A 27,000-nucleotide genomic window follows, 5' to 3' on the forward strand; every position below is an offset into this window, starting at 1 on the left:
CACATGAAAAATAATTCAATTGTTACAAAGAAACTACATAAAAGAAGGTCAGTGCCTCTAAACATACAACCAGAGCTGCAATGGAATGGTTTAGAATGGCCCAGTCAAAGCCCAGGCACAAATTAATTGGAAATCTAAAGGAGAAGAATGAGCAGAAATTTCTGAATTTGGAAGTGTGAACACATTTCAATTCTGAGCTTCAAAGTCAAGTCAAACATAAGGGATTTTTTTATGTACATATACTGCTTTCATCGTTTAATCACACACACACACGCGCGCACACACACACGCTTTTTACCTGGATGCCGTCCAGCAGTTTGCTCATGCACCAGAAGCTGTCAGCCTCAATGTTCCTCAGAGCCTCTTCCTGGAGACTGGACACGTCAAAGTTTTCCACTTCCTCCTCTGGAGAAGAGAAAATGAGAGCAGCAACAGAAGGTGAGGATGGAGCTCTGCAAGGAGCAAAACAGACGGGCTCTAACAGAGAAAAGCCAGCAAAACGGGAAAGTGAATAGAAAGGCAGTAAAACACAGAAAAGGCACAAAGCAAAGTGCATTCCGCTAACAGTTTCGGAGAAAAGCTGAGCTGTAGCTAGCTGTTAAAAGCAAAAGTTCAACCTTTTCCGGTTGCTTATGTGAACATTTAGAAAATGTCAGGATAAGGTGTACGTTTCCCTTTCGAGTGAGGGAATGTACTTAACATTTCACAATGGAGATGTTCCAAGTTTTGTTCATTATTCACAGCTTTCATAATTTCCTCCCTTCCCCCACATCTGCTACTTATGATCCCACAGTTATAACTTCGCACTTTAATGTTTCATTTGGATCTCAGGGTCCAGTCGGGTAGAGCTGTGAGTCTAACGGCGACACGAAGCCGGGTTTCAAACCCCGCCGCCGTCGACGGAACAAAAGAAAAGCATTTGAAGGCGGCGAGGAAGCCGAGTCATCTCTGGTTGGTGACTTCGACGACGGGTGTCATCAGATGTCATTAACGGCAGCAGTGTGTGACGGACTGCAGGGGCTCTGACGGGCTTCTGACAAGCCACTGACAGCCAGTGGAGAGAAGATGGGACGAGACTGATTAACAGTGATCCAGAGAGGGGAGGAACTGGAGAGGGTATGGGGGGAAGCAAAGTGCTTCATGTGTTATTTTTGTGTGTGTGGTTGTACAGTATAGGCAAAAAAATTATAATAATAAAAAAAATGGGGGGCTGTTTTGTAGTTAGGTGAGCTTATGTATTTTCCAACGGACACTTGAGTACAATTGGAAGACCTGGCAGCTCTGCCTGGTATCCTTGGCAACCCTTGTGGTACGCTGTCACGGTTGTAATGAGCATGCTCAATCAGACAGACGAATGGAGGGTCGAAAAGCTGGCAGAGCGCCAAAGCTACAAACCAATAGCTCCAACCTCTTAGGAGTGCGTGGTGCGTGCGTGCGTGCGTGCGTGCGTGCGTGCGTGAACTTTTTCCCCTTTCAATCACTTGCTTTAATGTAATTCGGTGGGATTTTATGCGATTGACCAACACAAAATAGCGAATATATATGAGGTGGAAGAAAATGATACATGGTATTTGATTGTTTTGTTTGGAAGAAAACATAAAAAAAGTCTTGGCACACAGGGCTGGTTGTGGCAGAATGTAATCCCACTGGGGATGAACGATATAGCGATACCATCATCGGTATCTGATGATGATAGTCTTTTTTTTACATGTCTGTACTGGTCTGATAAACTGATATGAACAACCGATATTTACTTTGAAACAGGACTTCCTATCGTTTTCTTTCAACACTAGCTTAATTTTTCCTCTGTTCCATAACGACCAGAGGATCCAGAACTAGCTGTTGAGACTTTCTCCCACGTAAGGAGCTCTGCAGATGCTGCAGAGTCCTCGATGCGTCAGTAGTGTCAGGCAAGAAGAATTTTACATCTAAAAAAATTGAGCACCATAAGTCCTTTGCCCTCCACTGTAAACATGAACCACGACCTGTCTCATAAACTGCATTAAATATTACAACTGCGATGTGATTCATGCAGAAATGGGTACAAGAAGACAAAATGTGCACAGAGGCCAGTTTCTGCTTCTACTCATTTCCCTTTTCATTCCATCAAAGTGGTAAGGATCAGAAAAACCAGATGCAGAAAAAAAAAAATCTAATTTTGCTCACCTATCACGCTGATCTTTAATACAGCATACGGATGTGGTCAGAGGCTGCATTGTGATTAGATGTCAGCGTTGTTCGCAGGAATTGAAGGAAGTAAAAGCTAGAAGATGTGATTCGTCAGCAGGTGACAATGCTTTTTGAAGACACTGCTGTTTTTTGCTTCTTTTTTTTGCAGAGGTTTAATCTCAAAACAACCTGACTTTCAAAATGAGATCTAAATAAAAAGTAAAAGGTGTGAATAAAAACTAAGCCTGAAAAAAAAAAGTCAAAGACAATCAATGAGATCTAAACCTGGAGCCGAAGCAGCTGTCCAAACAGCACAGAAACAAAAAGCCTCCATCTGACCAATCTGGGCTCAATCCTCAATTTAAAAGCCCCTCTTTAATGATCCAAAAGACAATGACGCTACATTAATATGGAACTCTCTGTGGTACGCAGCAACACCCCGAGCTCCATTGACGGCATTAAATCCGCAGTTGAAAAGATTAATTGCGAACAGACTGACTGGCAATTCGAGTGGTGTCATTGCTGATTAACAGGGCGGTGAGAGAGAGCCACTGCTCCGGCGTTTTGGGAGACCCTGAGAGTCCCCGAGTCTCAAATCAGTCTTTGTCGCGCCTACGGCCTCGCTGTCGGGCAGATTCCCAAACCCGGGCCTTGACTCGGGAGCAGATTAGAAGGAACGGCTTCCAAGTGTCCGGTGGTTGCTCTGGAATTAGGCGCAGCTCATCACAATAACAAGGACACACAAGAGGAAGGACTTTAGAGGAAGAGAGGCGGCGGAAACGAGAGCGGCTGAGCTCCGGACAGCCGGGGTTGGATCACAGGGCAACACTGCCCCCTGTGACTGTGGAGGGAACTGGATGAACCCGGCGGCAGCATCCAGATGAAAATGGATCATTGCTTCAAAGCTGGGGTGTTGAGTCATTTTCAATGCTTGATAGCTCTCTTTGAACACTACTTTATGGTGAAACCATGGGTAATTTTCACACTAGCAGAAGGCTGTTATCACAAATAAAAAAAAAACTAAAAGGAAATAAAGTAGCATTTAGTGAACTTTGACGCTCTGCAACACAAGGGTTCCTACAGTTTTCATCAAGAAAAGAGACTTCTTTAAACTGAATCTGGAATGTGTGAAAACAAGAACAAAGGAAGGAAAGTGGACTGACGCAGGAAAGAAAGGCAATTTGTAAAAAAAGAAAGAAAAAAGAGAGTATGTAGGTGCGAAACAAGGAAGAAATGGGAGGAATAACATGAAAAGAAAGGTCACAAGGAAAAATGGTAGAAAGGATTTGAGGAGTGAACAAGGGAGAAAGTAAAAGCATAAAAAACAGAAAGAGCCACAAGAGGAAAGAAAGACAGGAAAAGAAAGAACACAAGTAAAGAAATAAGGTATGACAACAATGGAAGATTACAATATCGAAGAAAGCACAAAAAAGATAAAAGTAAAGGAAGAAAAGAGTACAAAAGTACAGTACACTTTAGATACTGGGGAAAGGAATGAAATCTTGAATTTTTTCATGTTCTCTTTGTCCTGCTTAACCAGGCCTGTAAAATCGTGAAATCTCATTCCACCCCAATTCCAGACAACACAGGAAACCCTGATAACAACCAACTGCTGACCTTCCATCAAAAGAAGAAACTAATTAATTTCAAGGGACCCTGGCCCCCAGCAGAAACTCCAACAAGACATTCTCTTGGTGATTATTTCTGGTGGTCTGCCCTTGCAGCTGACAATACATGTCTGGGATGCCATCTCTCAGGGAATGCTTAACAAATGAGCCGGGAGGGAGTTTTTTATTATTTATTTTTTGGCAGTTCAAGCCCGAATGAGCTTCACGTCACGAGGACGGGAGTCTCGGCAGCTTGAGTTGCGTGCGAGATGTGGCTTCCTTAATTATCCCCCGGCCAAATAATGCACTGCCGACCCTCCAGGGCAGAGCGCGACGTCTTGAGAGAGCAGACACCAGCGTTCATCTTGGTAGAGAGGATAAGAACTTGTTTGGCACAGGCAGCAGACTTCTGAGTCGAGCCAAGAAGCGTTCACTGCTCGCAATGAAAACTGGGGATTGAAACGCTTTGAAAAGCCTTAAAGTGAGACGGTTGTTATGGAAATGTGGTTACCGGAAGACGCCACTCTTTGGGATTTGGGCTACTTTTTCCTTTTACTTCCCTTCCACCTTCCCCATTGTGCACGGTCCATAAACTTTGACTCTCATCCAGCTTCGCTTGTCAGAGTTCCAATTGTTTTAAACTTTAATTATTGCTCTGGCTGTAGAAGAGGCACGAGTTGGGTACTAAGTATTTAAAAAGCTACAGCTTTTAAACCATAAAGAAAATAAGCATTGTACCCTTCCTGTGGTTTAAAGTCCATTTAATGAGATGCCAGCTAAAGTGCTGTAGCATTCAGACTTTTGTTTTTTTTTTTTTGAGAAGATCTGACACTTGAGTTTGCATTGGTTTGAAAAAGAAATCTCAGTACTGTGGTTGGATTATTTCAAATGAAAACAGCTACCTGAAATATGTTTTTTGGATGTTGTAGTCACCCTGTACTGTGGTTATGTGTTGAATTGCCTATAAAGCAGGTAACAGAGATCTGATAAGTCAGGATGGCTTTTAATGCCAGGCGTGAACAATCCTTGTGGGGAAAGTCCACTTCTGGGATCTTCAAATCCAATTCTTGAGGATCTGAGTCTTGTGACTTTTAGTTGCGTCCCTGATTCACCACACCTGAGGAAAAAAGACTAATTCACCTCCTCATTATGCACTCAAGTTCTCCAGAGCCCTGCTACTGACTACATTATTTGATCTTGATGTGTTGAAGCAGAGATCTTGAGGCCTGGATATGAAGATCTCTGATCAACGGAGACCTAACTAAGCCAAGAAGTATGTTATTACAAGGTTTGAACTGGACCCAAGTAAGAGCTGGCCATCACTCACTAAGGTCAAGTTATTTTAGAACCATTTGCACAGTCTGATCAAACAAATGTACCAAAATAACTACAATAAACAACTGCTCTGAATTGAGGTTATTATTGTGTCAGAATCTTACATCAACCCTTCCTTGAAGGTTTTAGGAAAGTTTTTTTTTCTTGTTGCCATTTCCTGACTTTTTAAACTTTTCTCATAACTAAATAAGTGCACTTATGGCCGGAATTTTTCAAAAGTTAACTTTTGCTACTGCAAAAACTTCTGTATTTAAAAACTTTTAAAAACTACTTGATGGTAATAATTGATGCTAATAATTCCACTTATATCTTCAAACATTGGTGTGCAATCCTTCAAATCTTCATTATTTCTCTCTTTTTTCCCTACTGACCCCCCGCCCTTAATTCTCCATTCTTGTTCTCTCCACCTCTCGGACATTTGACATCTCCTCTGTTGCCAGTCTGCCCTGCCAAGCTGTTCTCCACATTCTCTTCCTCACCTCTCTTCCTACTGGCCGCAGAGCCAGCTTCCTGCCGGGCCCCAGGGCTCATTTCCTGTTTGTCCTGGCGCAGGGGGCAACTTGTCCAAAGGGACCAACTGCTTGGTCACAGCCAGCTGTGAGTACTTGGCATAGCTTGGCTTGCAGAGCTGGGTTGCACCTCCTGAGACCCACAGACAGACACACACGTGCGTGGATACACGCGGCACACACACCCGTGCCAAGCGCTGCCATCTGCCCCTTTCACAACTACAGGGGCCACAAGGTAACGTGATGTAAGATGATGAACGAGCTAGTTTGGCCTGATGTAATCACAAAGTGCGCGTGGCGAGCATGTGACAGCTCGACAGCACGCAAAGTCAACAACCGGAGATAAAAAAATAAATAAAAGAAACACCCCGGGTCTGACAACCGTCTGTTGGTTCAGATTAATCGGGAGCAAACCTGAGCTGCCAACTTCCGAGGAGAGATGGTAGCCGATCAGCTCTAATGCGCAATAATGCAGTCATCAGTTTGAATTATGGCACAGATTCTGGTTAAATCTAATGATTCTAATGGCTTACAGGTTCAGGTGCTAAATCCAAACATGACACAATCTGGCAGAATGACACCTAACTGACAGCCGAGGGCACGACACTTTAAAAGAAAAAAAAAAAAAATAATAATTAAAAAAACGACGACGACACGCGTTAGCTCCCGGGGAAATCTGTAATACTTCAAACGTCTGAGTTCAGGCGGCGGCGACAAAATGTGATTTCCTCTCGCTGGCACAATTAGCCTGATAACACCGTTACCTCGTTAATGAGAAGTGAACATTTTCCAGAGAGGTGGCACTTATACTGTCGGATAATTAAGAAGAGAGTCAACATGGCAAAGCTGATGACACAGACACAGCGAGGGAACATACGCGTACACGCGTTCAGAAAAATCACGAGAGATGAGAACCAATTTATAGTAGTGTGTGACACAAGGCGCAAAGATATGAAAATAGACACCTGGAGGTGAGAGAAAACATAATTGTTTTCTTTCCCCTGCCCTAGCAGATCATTTGACAGAGCAATCTTCATTCGTGATTGAAATTCATGTCCCGTCAACGCTTGTGGCAATCGTGTTGTACACGTTACAAGGCGATAGGCATCTTTCGGCAATCTTTAAGGGAAACCTAAAAGGGCAAAAGTAGTCAAGAGGGTTGACCTCAACCTGCTACACACACCTCTTAGATACCGAGCACAAAAGCAGCTCCCTAACAGTTGATTTATGACGTTTTAAAACCAATTTAGAGACGGCAAAGAATCAAATGGCTGAAGACGTCCAACACCAATCTAGTGTTACTTTCCCTTCAAACATGAAGTTTTTTCCAGCTGGTCCAGCTACGTATAGGATACCAAAACAACAATAACAACAACATCTATACAATGAATCATGGCTAGAATTGGAGAAATGGGTCTTGGTTCGGTTAGCTCTTAGAAGCAGGTACAGACATTGGGATTACGAGGTAAACTTTGAGGAACCATGAAAGGACTGGATTGTAGTGATTAAGAATTACAATCGTAGCTGCTTACAAAGCAGCCAATCCAGGAGCTTCATTCGTTTTCCTAGGCTGTGATTGGTTGTAGTCCAAGAGTGGACATAGAGAAGACCATGAATGTTAATCTCCTGTCATATCAAAACAGATTAGATTGTGGATTTTAATGCATATTAAGGTATATTTGGTGTCTGATGTGAAAAAAGGCAGTTGTAAACACTTTTAGAGAAGATTTAATGTATGAATCTCTCTGTTATCTGCAGGTGAATACCTCTGTAATAGAGGTTACTTTAAATGAATGTTGACTGATGAGGGGTCAAACTCTTGTATTTCATAAGAGCTAAATGGCTGAAATAAAATGAAACAAGATGCTACAAAAAGTTTTTAGAGTGTAATACATCACTTAATTTCTTTTTATGAAGAAAAAGCACTTATAACTATCTCTAGTTTATATAAATACTTTAGTAGACATGTAAAAATGGAAGTAAGAAGGGAATGGAGGGATAAACCAGGGATCATGCATCATTTATTGTGATAAATTTTGTTTTATGATTAGAATCACTGTCACATTAAATTCCAACTAAAATTGTTTAAACCCTACAGAACTGCCCTTTTTGTCGGGATTGATAGTTTTACTATTTTATGCACTGTTTGTTCAATAAAATCATCAATAAATAACAATAAATTAGAAAATAAAGTTATCGTGAGCAGATTAGTGATACAAATCACACTTCTTTGTGTAACCGGTGTTCTACAGAAGCACATTACAAACAGAAAAACTTTTCAAGAGCATTATTTGTGTTTGTGGGGCTATTATTGCTGTGACACACAGTCACAACCATACAGTTGCTTAAAAAAGTAGTAGCAAATAGTTAATCACTTTTACTGTTATCACAGCACTGAAAACAATAAATACTCGGATAAAACCAAGTCCGTATCGTCCACCGCTAGCACGAACCGGCTGAACAGGTGAGAGCTGACACAAATTGTACAGGCAGCGCTCCGGATCAACCCTGCTGAGTTCAGCTTTGCTGTCAATTATTAAAGGTCTAATGTGAACTGGACATAGCTGTCTCGGTTGAGGCTGTATGAACAGTCAGAGGCAGTTTAGAGAGAAGCTTATGTCTGCGTAGGTAATGTGAGAGCAGGGAAAGCGGAATGGAGTCCAAAAGAACAGCTGCCTCACACACCTCACTGGTCCTCTGTAGGAAATTTAGAATGCACCAGAGTGAGCTTGAAAAGACAAAAGGGATGTTTAACGTGACATAATCGCCCAGCACAGTGGCTGTGGAAAACTAAAGCCTTTAACCTGCCATCTGAAGGCAGTCTACTTCATTCAAACTGCAAGTACACGGCACATACACACACGCACACACAAAAAGAAAAAAAAAATCATCAAATGTCTTTATTTGATAGAGCTTTGAAAAAAATTTGTCCCCTTAAGAGCCATGCTTTCAGCGTTGAATGAAAACATCGACCTTCAGCCTCAGCAATGATAAGAAGCACTTCAGGCTGCTAAAAAAAGGGAAAAAAATAAATAAAATAATAATAATGCCAGCAATGTTCCAATCCCCTCCTATCTACTCTATAAGCAGTGTGTCCATAAATCATCCCGCGTGTCCTGAAGCCGTTTGTTAGATAACGTAACTCCTTGAAATCGAATGGAACGCAGCTATTAATACAGTATCAGCCCGTGAGCAGACACAAAACGAACCCGCGAGCCTTGAGGTAAGATGAGAAACTCGACGTCCCTAATTTCTAGCGAGTCTGCGCCTCGATGTTTCTCCCATCACAAGCTAATTTGTAAAACACAGACGACTACGAAAGAGCGAGTCGACACGAGCACAGCTAGTGACATAATCTACTTTTTGTGCAACCATGGCGATGGCAGAGAGTCACACAAACTGCTGGGGCGTTTATTTTGTTGTTGTTTTTTTTTTTTTTTTAAGACAAGTGTTTTCTCCCTCACAGCAGCCAAATTCCAGAGCGGTAACACGGGAAGAAGAAAGAGCGATCGATATTACAAATCATAGCTGGAGCAACAGATTTGTTCCTGGTGGGTCTTGTAATTGATAACCACTGAAAGAGCTCGCAAACATGACAGCAATCCTAAAGCTATTTTTCACCAAGAGGGAGGAGGGTAAAAGTCAAGTTTGCTGAAACGCTTAAGTCGCTGGGTTTTCTAAATGGAGGAATAAGGGGCTTCAGCTTGTCATTTATAATATGAATATTTGGGCTGTTGGGCGTTTGTATATGAAATCGTAATTAATCTGGAAGACGGTGCTTGTTAGTTGCTGAAAAGGAAAAAGAAAACTCCAGGGTAAAGCATTCCTGAGGTTTGATTTTACAAGTCTGGAGGCGATGAGGTTGTAATTTGACCCCCTATGCTAAGAAACCTCAAATTTTGCACCAGTTTTTTGCTGATTATTGGAAATTTCTGGAAGAGTACGACAAAACTGTTCTGTTTTTTATTTTAATCAATTGTTGAGATAGTATTGCTGGTTCAAATACGGTGGAAAACATTAGTCCATAAGAGTCCGAGTATCGACAATTTCAAGGTTCAGAACAGCCGAGCATTCAAATAATTATATATTTTTTCCCCCCTCTTAGTGTTTCTATGCCACTTTTCTTTTCTTATAAATCCTCTGTGAACTGCATAGGGACTCTGGCCGAAGTCCAGACGTGCTCAGTGAAGAAGTGAGTCACCCGCTGCTCTGATTTTGTGATCCGGTACTTCAATCGCCAACTGAAATTTAATTAAAGCTTTAAAAAAAAAGAAAAAAACGTTTAGTAAACCAACGGCCTGACAACTGCTCATTTATTTGAGTTTTAATTTTAGCTCCTGGACATAATTCCATCATCACAGTGACGAGCAAACATACGCAGGTGACTGTGTCAGATGAAATTTCCTGCATTTTCAAGGTGTGGGAAAAAAAAGTTGAAAATGTACAAAATTCTTTCCGATTTAGAAAGTGAGTGAGTCCTGAGACGCAAGCGGAAGACCAGCGCGTTAAACTGTTGGTGTATATAATCGGCGAGCTTAGTTAAGGAGATAAAGCATTAGGGGAATAGTAGTAAGGAGGCATTATTAGTGCCTCCAGACACATTAACACACAGGTGGCAGACATGAAGAGAGAACACGCAGCGCCGTTTGTCTTTAGGAATGTCTGCGTTAAAAACATTAAAACGTAACATTAAAACGTAATTATGTTTTCCTACAGGAGTACAAATCCGCGCACACGGTGCTGACGCAATTAAAAAAAAAAAAAAAACGCCACACACACCAACCGGGAGGCGGCGAGGTGAGACGGGCGTTTCAATTGCCTCCAATTGCATCAGGTCAAGCGGAACGCGTCTCGCTGGTGACAGAATGATAAAACTATTTTTTCCCCTGCGATCACGCGCCTGACACGACAAAAAACAAAAAAAAACATGAAGGGATCTGAGGCCTCTCGCTGCAGAGACGCTTCAATTTATGTCTTTTTATAGTCAAGTAATTAAGTTAATCTAAAAATATTCAATAACCTCTGCGATTATTCATAGAGGATAAATCATTTTTTGACAGAACTATTTCTCGGGATCATTTAGGGGCTTCGCTGCTTTTTATCTTGAGCGATGAGAGAATCTTTAGAAATACTAAGATATTAAGATTAGACCGGATGGTGATGAAAGCACGGCCATTGATTTTAAGCCACTGTTGAGCTTTGACAATCACGTGTCGTCGACGCCACCACATTGTCAAACAAACAAACAAAAAATCTCAAGATACTAAATCTATAACAGTATAGTCTGATGAGAAATTCAACCTTTTCTTAATTTTACTTTTTTTTTGTTGCCAATTCTCCAAAAAGCTCAAACAAATCCATTTCTCTATGTCGCTTTCATCTCAAGGTAAATTGCCGTTGGCGTTGTGCGGTCCTCTTCATCACGCAACAGTCCAGCCTTTCAAAACCCGTTGGTAAAAATCCACCATCGTCTTAGACTCAGTGTTCAAAGTGTGCGAATAAAGTAGCGGCTCACAGTAAAAAAATTACGGTAATTACTTTAGGATTCAAACATTTGTTTGTGACGCATTTCCCAACCCGAATCCTAAATAAAGTGTTACCCATTCTACACATCATCACCTTCCTAAAACGATGGTCCAAGTCATATCTTGTCAAAAGTAATTTTGGCAAAAAATATGTTTGGCAAAAAAAGTACCAACATTCAAAATTCATCATGAGGCAAAGTTATGTTATATTCAGCTATTTGTTCAAGCTATTGGAGCTAAATAAGTCATAAAAAATAAGCAATAAATAACAAAAAAGCATTTCATTTTACTCTATTGTCATTCATTTATGAATCATATTATTCATAGATGGGGAGGGGAAAAAAAGCAAAGTTCAAAAAGAATCAACTCATCCATGAAATGTAATGTCCAAGACAGACGCAGAGCGGAGAACTATTTCTCCGAGGGAGATGAGAACAACCTTCTTTGAACTAAACAAATAGAAATGAAATATTTCTATCATGTCTCATAATGACTTCTACCACTGTTCGAATTTACAGATAAGACGCTGCGAGTTACCTCTTTAAGGTGACAGAGGCAGAGAGTAAACGCAAAGTGGCAGCCATCAAAATGCCAAGGAACATATTTCGAGGGAGTGAAAAGTTTATCCAGTAAAAAGCTGGAGGGAGGGAGACACAAAGGGTCGCAACCACAGCGTTGATTTAATTTCTGCCAGTCGAATGCTATTACTTACCCCAGAAACATGGTGATTGTGTTTGAAACCGAACAGAGGAGTGGGGCATTTTTTGAGCCAATGGAGGAGACAAAGAGAGACACAGTCAGAGAAAAATTGAAGAACAAATTTCTTACTGTCTTTGGGAAAATAATGCCCAGACCACGTCGATAATCTAGCCCAGTGATTAAAGTAGGAGGAATTAGAGAAAGCAAAAGCGGAGGGGGAACAAAGCAGAAAGGACAGTGTTCCTGCTGGATGTCAGCAGCTGAGCGCAGGCAATCGCTAAGCAGCTCATTAGAGCTAATAACAGACGCTAATCAGAAGGAGATTCAGAACAGAGGACTTGACCAACAAAGGCCGGACCGTAGGGAGGGGGGAAAGAAGCCAATCTGAGTAAACCACCAATTGGCAAAAATCCATTTAGAGAAAAATTATTGATATATAGACTATCAAGCACAGATGGACACAAAATAAAGCAGGGGGGAGAATTAAACGGAAGAGGCAGAAATAAGTGGAAACACCGCATGGAGAATCGGAAGGAATTACTTCGAATGCATATTTCATGAAAGCAGACTTCTTAGTATTCTGCACAAACCGTCTGATAACATACCTGAGTACATTCTTCCTCTGGATAATAGATTTTTTTTTTTTTTTGCCACGTTCGAACAATGTGATTTTGGTTTGAATGTTATTTCGTCAATTAAGTACTAATTGCTAGCTCTGTTGCCTCAGTTTACACTATAATTTGAAAATCAAAACCCTTCCATCACTAAGCACACCTCAGGGCTGTCCCGTTAGCATGCCGCTAATTGATCAAGTTATCAAACTTCACGCGCAATTAATGCGTTCAGCAAGGTCAAACAGAGCATCAAGTTTGCCGTTATGCTGATGACTGTACTTTTTTATACAAATATCCATATTTCTCAACAAATGATTGTTTTACTTAAAAAGCTGGGTTACTTTTCAGATTTTTACTCCCCTTTATCTACTTGGAATCACAACAGGAAACTACAAATATTACCTTAAAGTTTTTATTTTATTTTATTAAAATAAGTCAGACAGAGGCTATGACATCGGTCCCCTCTAATCACCTCTTTGACGAGCATGGGTGGGCATTTATCATATCTATCACCAGAGATTTGATTAATCATCGTCATGATACATTTCAATTCACAATGTTGAAAAAAACTGTCCGTATTGTCGTAATTGTTATTTTCACAATTTTTCTCCACTCTTTGTTCAATGAGGGTATCAATAAATATCAATACAATTGAAAATAAGTTTAAATGCAGAGACTGTGTGCAGTTTAGTGCTAAAGAATCGTATTGCAAATGATTTTCAAGAGCAGTATTTGTGTTTATAGTATAATTGCTATGTCATGCAGCCATAGCTTCACAGTTACCTAAAAGAAAAAAGCAAATAGTTTTGAACGCCACTTTTGTGATAACGTCGTGATAAAACCTTTGCTCCTTATTGCCCACCTCCATTAGCGAGGCACATTTGTTCAGTCAAAATGAACCCTTTCCCCATCGCTTTTATATTTACTTCAATCATTATCATTTGTTTTTTAAACAATGCCTCAAAGCATCAAACATTAAATCAAACAAACTAAGCTGAACTAAGCTTCTGTTGCAGGACACAAGACTCCATACATCAGCTGTTCCTGCAACTTCACATGTAAAAATCAATTGTCAACATTATAATGCACATCATTCCACCTGACAAAAAAAACCCCCCAAAGAAGTCTTCTTTCAACCAAATCATAGAGACAAGCCAGACGTCGGTACATAAGACATCGCCATCTGTCCATCTCCTGTATGTTTGCATTCGTGGCGGCTCGCCTCGTGAGTTCGTGCCCTGTGTTTGTGTGTGGTGTTACAACCCTGCAGGCATTTCATCACAGCTGACTGACAGCATGTTTCCATCTCCCTTGCTTTTGTCCCTGGGTGCTCCACCTTCTGAGCCAGTCTGTCTGCAACACCACACATACACACACACACGCAAACAAATGCCGCAAAAACTCAAAAAAAGAACCAGCTCAGTGTGTACGTGTATTTGTGTAATCAGCAACATATTACCATTTAAAAGAGATTTCCTGCTGAGCTCTCCCGGTTCTGAAGGATCGCACATCGTGTGGTCCTCTATAATAATGTTCCTTGTACGAATGCCCTACATGAACAGTCTGTTTGTCTTACTTAGATTATTTATACCAACCTATTTTCTGCCAATAATGCCAAGCGCAGCCCCAACAAAAGGGAGAGCGCTGATTGATTTCGGTAATCTGGCGAATGCTGCAGCCTGTTGGCGCAAACAGCGTGATGCACAATAATGTTTGAACATTCATGATATTCTGCCATCACATTTCTGGCATCTCTTACATTTCAACCAACTGTTTTAGATGAATTTTATGCAAACTGCAAAACCTATTTAGTGGCTGTGCAAAGGGTACTAACTTTTTTTTCCCCTTCTTTTTGTCAAAGGAAAACAAAATGCTTGCGACATAAAGCTGACTGAATCGTCGCTTGCATAAATCTCAGCGATGCATTTGGCAGACACTGGTTGCTACGCTTAAGTAAGCGATAAAGAACATATTGTGGAGGAACGCAACAGTTTGTCTTTTTTTTTTTTTGAAAGCTTCAAGTATCTTCTTGAGTTACTAAAACAAAGAGCTTCCATCTAGCGATTAAAAAAAAAAAAAACACTGGATTGAAAGCCCCACAAAATCAGGCTGCTTTCTACCACTGCACTACCTGCAGTTCCCCAACAATCACAACTCTGAATTATTTCTAATTATTTGGGTGAGTCAGGCTGCTTCGACATCTTACCCGACACATTTTCTGCTTTTGACTTGCTGTCTCTTCATAGCCCTTACTTTAGTAATCCCAAATGCCATTTAGAGGTTAGTGTCTTATTCAGTAGCAATAGAAAACAAATAAAAACATATACATATATCGTGAACACTCCAAATAACCTCGTCTTTTCACCAAGGATGGCTGCTTTTGCAAAGCACCACAGGAAGAAGGCAAGTCAAAAAGAACTGATAGCCAGTTTTAAAACATATCATTTCAAAAGAAATCACAAATTTTCCATGATATTCATAAACTAGACGAGTGCCTTAATATTAAACGTTGCTTTGATGATTTGAAATCAAAAACCATCCTTCCTTTATCTTCTTAAAATAATGGTGAAATATAGCGCGACCAAATTTTGCAGTATGTCAAATTTGCTGCATCTGATGATTATTTTTGGTAAGCGATTAATCAATTATTCTGATGATTGATTAATCCAATAAAAATAAATATGAAAGGTTGTGCAGATTTTTTTTATTTATTTAACCACTTATGTCTTTTTTTGTAACAATATTAGAAATGCATTTAATAAGTTAATTCTGTTTTTAAAGATTTTTTTTTTTGTGCCTTTAATAAATCTCAACCAGGTGAAGCTAAAACTGTAAAACATATTTACAGAAAAATGTGGGCTTTTTTCTATTAAATGCAGAATGTATAGTTTTGGGGGGGATTTTCCCCTCAGCAAATGTTCTTCTTTTGATTCTGTATACTCCAGATAACCATTAATCGATTACTAAGTTAGTTGACGATCATCTCAACAATCGATTAATCGCTATTAATCGTCCCAAGCCCACCGTTAATCTCCGTTTGGCCCAGAGCTAATTGCAGAAATCTTAATGAAACCCCAGCAACTGAAAAGCCGTAGCTCTCTCTCCCTCTCTCTGTTTCTCTGCTGTGACACGAGCATCTTAAACGCAGAAGATTGTGATGGAAGCACAAGCTGTTTCTCTCTCCACTGATGGTAGAACACTGATGTTTCCTGACAGCATGGGAGCACCATCTGAATCCCTCTTTCTGTAAAAGTCTTGCTTCGAGCTCCGTTCCTCTCTGTCATTCTCCAAACCCCCCCCCCCACCGACTCTTTCCTCCTCTTAAGGAACTCCGGCTGCTGCCATTATCTCCTACTTTGTCTCTACTCCAGTCTTGCTTCTCCTTCCACAGTTTTCACATTCGCCACCGTCTCTCCTCCCGAGCTGCTCGCTTGTTCTCATCACTCTTCGGAGTAGATCCATACTAAGATACTGCCATGCAGATTACATTACCGATCCTCTGGTCAATCAATACCTTCAGCAAATTAAAAGGGGGACTGGATCTACCTCTTGCCACTGTCATGGCACCACCCTGGCCTTAATAAGATACATTTTCTTGCTGGCTAATGTCTCGGAACAGATGAAAGAAAAGACGCTGGAGATCATTTTGTTGTTTAACAATGTTGCGAGCTTCCCTTCTGTAGTGGGCTCAAAAACTAACTGTTCTTAGTGCTAATCTGCCAATCAGACATTTTGAGTTGGATGCGTTTTGGGACGAATCTGGATAGATTATCAGCAGAACAACTTGAAATGTTTAAAAAAGACAGAGAAGAGAGTAAAAACAACAAAAGTGATTTGTTCCCAACAGGCCAATAAACAAACTTTCTTCATCATGATGTTAAAAAAAACAACTAACCAGCTCTACTGGCGTCTTTTAATCCAATTCAGCCATTTTAATGGATTATTTGCTTTTGATGAAGAGCTTAAATGAGGAACTGTGGTCAACTGCAAGTGGAGAGGATGAACAAGCTGCTGCCATCTCAATTTCTAAGAACATTTTGGCTCGGCGGTAAGGCGGTTTGTAGCTCAATCTCTCCTCAGCAAGATGAAAATCTATGTGACCTTTTACTAATAATCACCGACTGCGCCCCTCGCTTTGTTTTATTGCTAGCAGGGGAACAGGGAAAGGCGCCGTAGAACAATCAGAGTTGTTCAAACTAAACAATCATTCTTTTTGCGCCCAGAAATGAATTATGATGAGCTAAATGAAGTCTCAAGTCCTTAATCTTGTTACACGTTTTGATTTAAAAGGAGCAGTGGTATGTATTTTCCAGGCACATAGTGCCATTTTATGGCACAATCAAGTAACTATGTTGCCTTTAGTTGTTATAAAAATGCTGTGTGTGTGTATTATATATATATATAAAATATGACTCAATATAAATTTAATGCTTTAAAATTGTGACTTTGTATCTTTAAAAAACTTCAGGAAGTCATCACAGCATAGCTCCTCTGTTAACCCTTTAACAACATTTTCACCAATGCTTCACTGACAAGTAGCTCCACTAATAAGCTCAGCAGATGTGCAGTTCCACCAGGTGCTTACTAATTGCTGCTGGCTAGTCTGAAGGAGCTGAGTGGGGTGAGGAGAGCTCTGTGAGGCAGAAGCTTGGAAACTGCAGATCGGAGGAGGAGCTTCATCTGAAAGGCGGAGCTAGGTCCACTAGGGTGTTTTGCACAGCTGAATGGTTGTCATGGGACATTAAAGGATTTCTTAAACATGAATGAAATAATAATGAGAAAAACATAACATGACATAAAGCTTAAAAAAAACTTTTTTTTTACATTATTCCACAACTCTGAACTCTGCATGTTAGCTAAAAGGCTTTTCCACATGTTTGCTGTAACCTATACATAGTTTTGCAGCAAACTGCATTAGTTCTTCTATAGTCCGAGGCAACTTTAAAGGATTATGAAACAAAAGTCGATTTCTGTGGAAGCTGAATAAAGAAATTCAGAGTAGTTTAAACATCTTTTGTGGAGAGTCCCGTTGTCAGCAAGCGAGAAAACTTTAAATTACCAGTCGCAAAAACACCAAAACTTATTCCTCATAAACTGTCAAAGAGCTTTTCTCTGACATTTCATGTTTCTCAACGTGCCGCTGTTTTCTTGTTGCTTTGACAGGTCAGGTGTATGACTCAGTGGGAAAAAAAAATAAAAATTTGTGAAGAAGTGGGAAAGATCTTCAAATCTGGCCAAAAAGCACCTTTAGTGACAAGCTCGGGTGAAGCCTTGTGTTCAGAGTCATGAAAGACTGAGTGCATCCCACACACCGAGTGTGTGATGTACAACTCATGCTGATCTGGGCTCATTCTCAGGCTGGCTGTAATCCTGGCTGTAATACCACTGCCATGTCTGCTCCGTTTCACTTTGCTGCCCCTTTTTCCACTCTTTCTTTACCATCTCAAAGTGAAATCTTAAGTGCATCTCTGTTTGTTAGCAGGTACCACGAGGGAAGCACTGCAGACACAAAGCAAATGTACTCCTCGTCCTAAAATGTAGATTTAAATTGGTGTGCGTCTGAAGCAAAAGTAAAGTATCATTGTATGAAGAGGAAAATAACTTAAAGAAGTTAAAAGACCATCAATTGGAAATGTAAATACATTTCTACATGTCCATAAAAATGACATTTAGCAGCTACAGACAAAATGTCAGCAAACTGATTGTGACAATGGATCTTATTGAAATCTCAAGCATCAACTGTAAACCATTATTTGTTTTGTATGTTTATCATATTAAATGTATCAAGAAATTAGAGACTTTTAGTAGAAAAGGAGTTTGGGGATTATTAGTGGTATTTCATTGATTAAAACTGACTTTTTTTAGTGAACTATACCAACTAAAATGCTTCTTTTAACGTAGAAAAAAGAAAGAACAGACAGATATATAAAACATATATTTTTCTATATTAAAATAGATTTGTTTGGTCCAGATTGTAAGTTCAATGTTTTACCCCTCAGACAGAGCACACCTCATATATTTAAAGGCATAATGAAATTGTATATTAAAGTCTAAAATGTTTTATTAATCCCAGAGGGAGATCAAATGTCATAACTCATTTTATACACGTTTCTTCAACAAGTTTACGTCAGTGTTGATGGCAGTGAGGCTCTCCTGTAGCAGTCGGTTTTGCAGCAACTGAAAAAGCTTCTGACTGAAGACACTTTTTCCCCCCCTGATTATTTTAAACATACAAGTTGAAAGTTTTGTCAAAAAAATTAAACCTGAATCTTGTGTATGGAGAAAATGAAGATATGAACGAATACATGTATGTAGAGAAATGACAAGAACGTTGGAAGACGTGAATAAGTGAAATAAAAGCAAACACCTGGGAAGTGAACAGCAGTAGAGAGCACATGTCGAAATGTCTACCCTCTTCACAAAAGGATCAAAATTACAGTCATCTCGAAAGAAGCAAAAAATAAAAAAAACCTGTGTGTTTTGGTTCGCTCTCTCCGTCAGAAGACAGAAACACCAAATAACAGCAGAGCAGCACATCAACCCATCATGTAAGATGCCAGCCAGGCACGTTTGAAGGTTTGTTGGCTGCGTTTGTTAGTCGAGCTTCATCAGCGCATGGAGGTAACATGGCTCACAGGAGCGAGGGATGATGCTTTGAAGATCTGACAAGAGTCAAAGGAAGGCAAAGAGGGGAGGGGAAAACCAAATGCAGGAAAAGAGAAAAGCAGAAGTGAAACGGGGAGGAAGGAGAAAAAAGAGCCGAGGAGGGACGACGGGAACGTTTCAATAATAAAGGAGAGCAGAACGGAAAAGGCTTAATTCGAAATACATTATTTCAAACAAGCAATGAATGTAACATTTAAGATTTAAACGTTTTTTATTTTAGGAAACTGATCCAAAGGAGAGTCAGTTTCTCTCTTTTTGTGTGTAAGGTGTCCAGCTATTTATTCCACTGACTAATTTACTACTTAAAAACGTCACTGAAGAGTAAGTGTTATGCTTAAAGCCCCCTTTTAAATTACTTTAGAAAGTCTTAATTTTATTTTAGTTAAATGACTTAGGATGTTTTAATTGTATGGACCTTTATATGGAACAGCAATTAATGATTAAATGAAAAATTAAAGTCACAGTTTGCATACAGGCTCATACCACAGCAGCCTTTTGATTGAAAGACAAAAACACACAAAAAAAATAACTTAATTGTCTATAATTTTTTTTTGTAGTTCAAACAGAATTACAGAAATTACATCCACATCCCTGATTACATTGACCACAAGTGCATGCTGTCTGTCTGCGCTTTGAAGCGGTGCGTTTGGACCGTTAAAGGAATTAAGTGTGACAGTAAAATAAAACATTCATTTTCCTAAATGTGGCGTAATATAAACATCAACAGCAGGGGGGCAACGGAGAGAACAGTGGGACGCGCAAACACACACACACACTCGCCAACACGTGTCACGCTACGCGTCACGCACCGCAAAGAGTCGAATCAGGAGAGTTAACCAGAAAATGACTTGATGAATAGGATTTCAAAGCATATTTTCACGCAAAGAGGGAGGGCGTTGAGATACGAGCAGAATGGATGGAGGGTAGACAGGTGTAAAATGAGACGGTACGGAGGGTCCCGAGAGAGATTTCCTACAACCTGCGCAGGTGAAACAGAAAGTAGTCCAGCTTTATACCGTCTACAGAAGGCGGTCACTCAGCGTGCGACATGAAGGAGCGGGGAAGTTTTAAAGCGGGAAATAAAGAGAATAAAGAGTGGAGAGAGTGAGATAAGGTAGGGAGGGCGCCGTCACTCACCGATGTACTCGAAAACGAAGACGACGAAGAACGGCGTGACCAGGTCGTTGATGCCCTGCACGTAGCCGCTGGCCGGATGCCGGATGGCCCAGATGAACAAAATCCGCTCAAATATCTTCAACAGACGGACAGAAGCAGTCAGTCAAAAAACAATGGCTTATGGAAGGGAAGCAACTACATCAGACTTTCTCTCAAGTGAAGAAAAAAAAGCTACTTTTTGAAGCAATTATTATGCAGTGTTTCACCTATGATCGTGAGGAAACGTGGGGCCGAAAATATGGAGGTTGTGGCGCCCAAACAGCCGGAGAACCCTCTAATTAATGTGGAACCGCTAATTATAGAGCAAGCGGAGCAGAAAATGAATGTTGGATACAAAATACACATGTCAGAGCTCCTGCTGTGCCAGACGGGCATCGTATTTGCTTAGATTTTGTTTCGTTTCAATTCTAGATGAAACACTGCAGCGTTGATTGATGGCAGAGGAGTTGGGTGTGGAAAAGACAAGAATGTTTCAAACAATAAGCTGGTTAAACTTAAACGGACACAGCTAATGCTTTAGAGGTGTGTTATACTGTTAGTTCTGACATGGTTACTGATATTAATTATTCCTTTATAAGCCTTATGATTATTTTCCTTCCAACTTAGAAGTCAGTCTGGGAAAAGTAAACTTTAAGCTTTACCATGATTTTTGTTTCCCCCTGTCAGTGAACGCACCATACCAAGCACTACCATCTCGCTTTAATGACAACGCTGCTCAGCGTGGAAGTTGATGCTCAGTTAGCTGCTTTCTAATCTTCTTGTGAGGAAGCACAACGAAGTTTCTAGAAACATTAGGAAGCTAACAGTTAGCAGCTAACAGGAAGCTGAACACGTCACAGCAAAGGTGGCTGTTTCCTCCTTTTGAAGAGTTCAGCTTTAGAAATTCTACATTTGTGGAAAGAGTCTACTTACTCTATGCTAAATACATACTTGGCAATGCAAACTTAACCTAGTTTATTGAGCCAATTGTGCTATTAATACAAGACACTTAAAACAGGTGAAAAATGTCAACTATGCATTCCTTTCGCCTTCGTTTAAAAATATTAGTCAAAAAGCGGTATAACATCAACTGCTCTGTAATGTAGCACAGTTAAGGGAAATGAATGAATAAGTTAACTGACCAAGATATAAATATGAGCTACTTTTATGTTCAAATGTTAAAGTGGAAAGTCATTTCTTTAAAAAAACAAATGGGAATGGAAAATTAGCTTGTAATTCTCTTTTAGTTGGGTTTTATTAGTTTGGGTACCTCTACCCCCATCCCCTCCTAACATACGAGACATAAGTGTTTTATTTTTCTACAAATGTTTTATTTTGAGGGTGATTTATTTACTTTTTATTTTTTGCCATAAAGTAAAAAGAGGAATCTTTTGTATCTGGATTTAGTGGTTTGGTTTCTTAAAAGCATTTATTTAACAATCTTTGATCGGTGCCTCTCCGGTTCAGAAAGGATTGAGTTCAATTAATAAAAACAGAATCCTCCAAGAGCTAAATAGTAATTCAAAATGAATTGATTTGGCTTCAACGCCGTTAAGCACCATCTGATTACCGTTTCTCAGCTGAACATTTGGTTCAGCCCATTTGGAACTTCATTTTAAGGCTAGTGTATTCAATCTATTGCTCTTCTTCTCTGTGACTCCGCCCGTCCTTCTCTCTCTCTTCCCTCTCCTTTTCAATACTTTCAGGATTTTATTTTTTTTATTTTTATTTCAGGGCAAACACTTCCATCTTTGTTATGAGGGACTGTTTAATGCTGTCAGCAAGAGTGAATTGAAGAGGGCTTGATGCTCAGCTTGTTTTTCTGGTGTCCAAATGTCTTTACCTCTCCTTCATCAAAAAGAGCTCTCACATCTTGGCATAGCCCCCAACCTATCAAGGTTTTTCTTCTCCCCCCCCCCTTGTTTTTTGGGAATATGCCATGTGTATAACAAGCGTATTACTCATTTTATTTCTGACTTGATGTAAACGCGGTGATGTCAGACAGTAGCAGATCTCTCGCAGACTCTCCTCCACCTGCCCGCTTTTTTCTTATCAAAGCCGCATCAATCAAACGGGAAGAGGTGCCGGCGATAGAAGGCCGAGTGGGTAATGGGACTTTCTTTTCATGCGGCTTCCAAAGCTGACATGCATATTTCACACTGGCAGCTACACAGAGAGCTATGCTAAGTGAACCAACACCCTTTTTTTTTTTTTTTTCCCTTGCTGCGGGTGAAGAGAGACATCTTCTGTTTGTGTGCTTAAAAAATAAAAATCAAAGAGAAATCAAAGTTTAGAGTACATTCTGCTAATCTCACATTAACCTGAGATTCTTCCAACGAAGCATCTGCAGAACATGAAATCGGCTTTCCCAGCGCCTCCTGTGTCAAACGGTTGTGGCTTCATCCCATTAGCTCGAGACCCCAAGGACCAAGATAAGGCTAATCTCAAAAAAGTGGAGAGGAAATTGTCCCTTCCACAAAAAAATGGAGTCAAGGATGAAAGGACAAATAGGGTTTCCCCCAGAAAGCCTACTAAGCCCGGCAGTAGGGGCGCTGGGGCAATTCAAAGGCGGCCCACCATGTTTTTATGTAAAAAAAAAAAAAAAAAAAAAAAAAGTGAAAAGGTACAAAATTTTGGAGATGCACAAACAGGATTCACAATTTGGGAATATGTCAACTATAAACCTAGCTTAATTTGTCTTTAATATCACTGTTACATATGCATCAAAAAACATATTTAAAATAAATTATGCTTAGCCTGGCGGGGTGGCAATTAAAGCCTGGAGGCCCACCAGACCTCCACTGGGGGAAACCCTGGACAAATGTTCTCCATCATTTAATGCACTTTGCATTAACTTAAATTAAGAAACAATCTCATTTCTATGAATATATTTATTCTGCACCTTTATTTTAGAAAAAGAGCACAACTGCTGGTCGGAGAAAACGCCCCCAAAAAAGTTACATTTACAGTAGCAGCTCGCAGTGCAGAAAAGACATCAGCGACTCGTTCTCATCTGATCCCCTTTCCCTTCTTACCTCTGATTACAGCGCAGTGTTTTAACCTGTACAAACAGCGACAGTGGGAGGTGGTGCTGCCTGAGGCGCTGCATTGACTAAAGAGCCTGAGCTCAATGCTCGAATTTCTACTCCGTTTTGCACACAAACATTTTTTAGGCAGCGTGTTTGTGTGTGTGGTTACCAGGCTCGCTCACACCTGTGTAGAGGTGGACGTAACAGAGCGGCCTGAAGTGCTGGCCTCCTCATTAGCCTCCACCTCATTATTGGGAACTCTTCCTTGTGTTTACCGTTTCTCGGGCTCATGTCTGTGACAGGCCTCGGCAGAAACGGTGAGTTAATAAGCTACGGAAAGGAATGAAATCCAGCTGGTTTCCGTAGGAAGCCGGATTTCAATACTTTATCATCAGTGCTAAAAATGCTCGTTTTCAGTATTTTAAAAGGTTATATAAGTAACTGACCCACAAATATGCAAGTATTTGGTTGAACCTCTGGCGAAGACGTATAAATAAAAATATAAAACTATATATTCATTTTTTGCTGCATCAGAATAATCTCACACTGATTTTTTACTTTTATTTTTAAACCTAACTGAGGACATTTTTTCCGGAGATGAAAGTTTAAAAGATAATAATGAAATTACTAGTAGCATGATTACTGGTGCCCCTAAAATGATTTCAAAGGGTCTAAATAATAATTATGTAGAGTGATTGAAGCTGTAAATATAAAAAGTATGACTTTACATTGTTTACAGGAAGTGAGTTCTGTATATTGATGACACGTTTCTCAGGGGAGCAAATGTGATGTTCTAGATGTTGATTATTACAGCTGCCTGAAAAATCTACCTACAGCGCAAGTATCACCATGTGAGCAAAGTAGAAACGGTTATTTATAGTTTTTCTTTCTCATCACCTCACATTTAATTATAGGTTATGTAACATTTTGCTCAGCCAGAGATTGTGTTCAGCATTTGTTGGCTGCCTGCCCTGTTTATTTGGCTTGCTGCATGTTTAGATTTTTTTTTGTTGTGGCTGGGTTTGTTTTTTTAAACATATTTCTCATCGTCGGCCAAGGAAATAAATGCAGCTATCATGAGATGCAAGGCCAACCAAAATCGAAAAAGAAACAACGTAGGACCCCTTTCCACAGCCAACTCAGTGTCTGAACCTAAATAGTACAAGGTGGTCAGGGTTTGCAGTAATTGCTCTATTTCCCCACTCTGAACGCAACATACTTCAATGGTTGAATGAATCAACATTTTTCAGAATTTTTAAGATTATGCTGCAGCAATAAATGATCTTATTTCAAAGCTTTTTGCACGTCGTTTTGATAAAAAAAAAAAAAAAGTGCCTGGCTCGGGAAGTACCCACGAGCCAGACTGTTTAAACTGCTGCTCACTTTACAGTCTTACTTCAATAGCATAAAACAACCTAGATATATAAAAGCACATTTTCTTTTCAGAAGCACAAACAAAGCACAACAAAAAGATACGAGTGGCAGCCATGCAGAGTGAAAAAAGTTCAGGGTTGTCTGATTCCATGCATGCCTGAAGAAATTATGTTTATGCTTTTAATTTGTGCTTTTTTTCACATCATGCAGTGTTCTACAGTGAGGGTTTTCCTGTTATTATCTCAGTTCTTTGGAGTTGCACATAGAAATTTTCTTATTGTGTTCATAAAAGGGCAGCATTATGCATTTTCCTGGCGCATAGTTACTTGATGTTGTTATAAAATGGTTACTTTCAGTTGCTAGAAACTCTATAAACTAAATTCGACTTTGTAATTTAAAGCCTGGATATTGGGCCTGTGTCTCTTTAAGAAGCTCCTACTCTTTCTGAAACTCCGCCTTCTGAAAGTCATCATTATTAACCCTTTAGCAACATTTTTACCAGTGCTGCACTGAGAGGCGGAAGTTTGGAAACTGCAGCTTTGAGGAGGAGCTGCGCCTCGAAGGCGGAGCTAAGTCCAACCAGGTGTTAAACTGATTCATGAAAGAATCAAGGAGAGACTACAGGTGTTTTTAATGAGGAAATAACATTACAATAAGATGTAAAGCTCAAAATCATTGATTTTTACATAATACTGCCCCTCTAAAAAAGATATATAAGAAAACAAACCAAGCCGATTCTTTTGATTTTTCATAAACATGGACTGAGTCAGTCTGAAGGCAAAAGGGAAAACCCTCCTACTGTGAGGTGGTGTGTGTGCTCCTGCAAGTGGGGTCTCACCTCTTGGACAGAAGCTTGTTGGAAAAGAGGAATAAGAGGATTAGTTCTCGGTATGTCAATGTGAATCTGCGGGGAGAGAAAGAAAGAGAAAGACAAACAGGAAGCAACGGGCAGGTTAGCACGGATCTGGCCAATACAGACAGTGACGGAGAACGGAGCGAGAGCAACAGTTAGTGGATTGGTGTTCTTGATTGGAGTCAGACTGGGGTTTCTGGTGCTCTGAAATGGAAAGCAGCCGTGGTCTTGGGGGGTGTAAAGATGGGCGGTCTTTAGCATAATGGGACGCCTCCCTTTGATGTTTCTGGGAGGAGCGTTGCAAAACCACGTTTTTCCGCCATTTCTGACCGTCTACCCCCGCAGACGAACAATACAGCAGGCGGACAGATTCGTCAGAAGGGAGCCAGACGGATGCAGGGCGGCAGCTTGAGACGGGCCGGCTGAAACAGTCTGGAAGAGTGTGTGTGCACGCACTAGTCGCTCAGAGGACTAGCGCGCGTAGCCAGTTGTAGCCACAGTCCTGGACGCCTTACCTCTGTCACCTTTGGCTGCAGCACCAAATTTTCAGGACTCATCCTAGGAATGTCTATATGGATCTGACAGCAACACGGAAAGGAAATGTGTTAGAGACTTAGACCGACACAAACACAAACACACCCAGTGTTCATAAGGGAGTCATATCATCGACTTTTTTATATATATTTTGTCACCTTAATACCACAATCAGTGTATGCTAATATTTGAAAAATGAAATCTTTGCAAAAGATTCTCAATTAACTAAAGATGCTTGTCACAACAAACTCTGGAGATTATAAACAAGCAATTTTGAGTATTGCAACTCAAACTCTACACCAGAAGTGACTATTATATTCAGAAATGCAACAACTAGATGCCATACTTAGCCGAAACTGAAAAGAAAGCGTTAACAGCTAATGCTAGCTAGCATGAGATAAATGTATCGAAAAAGATCTTGCGTCAGTTCTTCAAAATGTCATTGGTGACTTTAGAAATGTTGATGTGGAGGCATTTAAGGGTCAAAAGTCATTCCAGGCCAAAGTCTTACTCTGGGTGTAGTGAATTCCGAGCAATGTTTTTAAATTTTTAACCCTAGATTTTATCTGAAACCTCATCTTTACCAAGCAGCTCCTCCTTCATAGCAAGCTGTCTGTTGACATCCACAAATCAAAAGGTTGTGCTTGTGTTCATTGCATACCAACAGAAAAAGAAAAAAAAAACATGATGCAACAAGTAACACTGTAACATAACAAGACACAAGTAACTTTGACCTTCAAGGAAGAATGACGGTTGTGACGTAAACACCAACATTCTTGAAATATTTCAAAAAGAGAATACTGTGACTTTTAAAATAAAGTTCAGGACAATCAAATGTATTTTAACACATTTCATTTGGGATGAAGAAAATCACAGACAGCACTTTAAAGATCCTGCAGAGGAAGCAAGAAGCTTCATAATGGCTACAACA

At 40.2% G+C, this 27,000-nt stretch overlaps 1 protein-coding gene across 3 annotated transcripts in view; it reads right to left on the bottom strand.

Moving 5' to 3' along the window:
* tbc1d22a (TBC1 domain family, member 22a) overlaps nucleotides 1-27,000 on the bottom strand; it is a 133,010-nt gene that overhangs the window by 69,676 nt on the left and 36,334 nt on the right. For 2 of the 3 annotated variants that reach the window (XM_008401152.3, XM_081604278.1), the window contains exons 8-10: nucleotides 25,521-25,586; nucleotides 20,262-20,376; nucleotides 299-405 (exon numbers count right to left, since the gene is read on the bottom strand). In XM_008401152.3, coding sequence (XP_008399374.1) covers nucleotides 299-405; nucleotides 20,262-20,376; nucleotides 25,521-25,586 — 288 coding nt within the window. Of the gene's footprint in view, nucleotides 1-298; nucleotides 406-20,261; nucleotides 20,377-25,520; nucleotides 25,587-26,050; nucleotides 26,114-27,000 lie in introns of all 3 variants that reach the window. The other variant, XM_008401153.3, reaches the window with a different exon arrangement.

Source organism: Poecilia reticulata, chromosome 23 (assembly GCF_904066995.2).
Source record: "Poecilia reticulata chromosome 23, P_reticulata-male-v2, whole genome shotgun sequence".
Taxonomy (NCBI): Eukaryota; Metazoa; Chordata; class Actinopteri; order Cyprinodontiformes; family Poeciliidae; genus Poecilia; species Poecilia reticulata.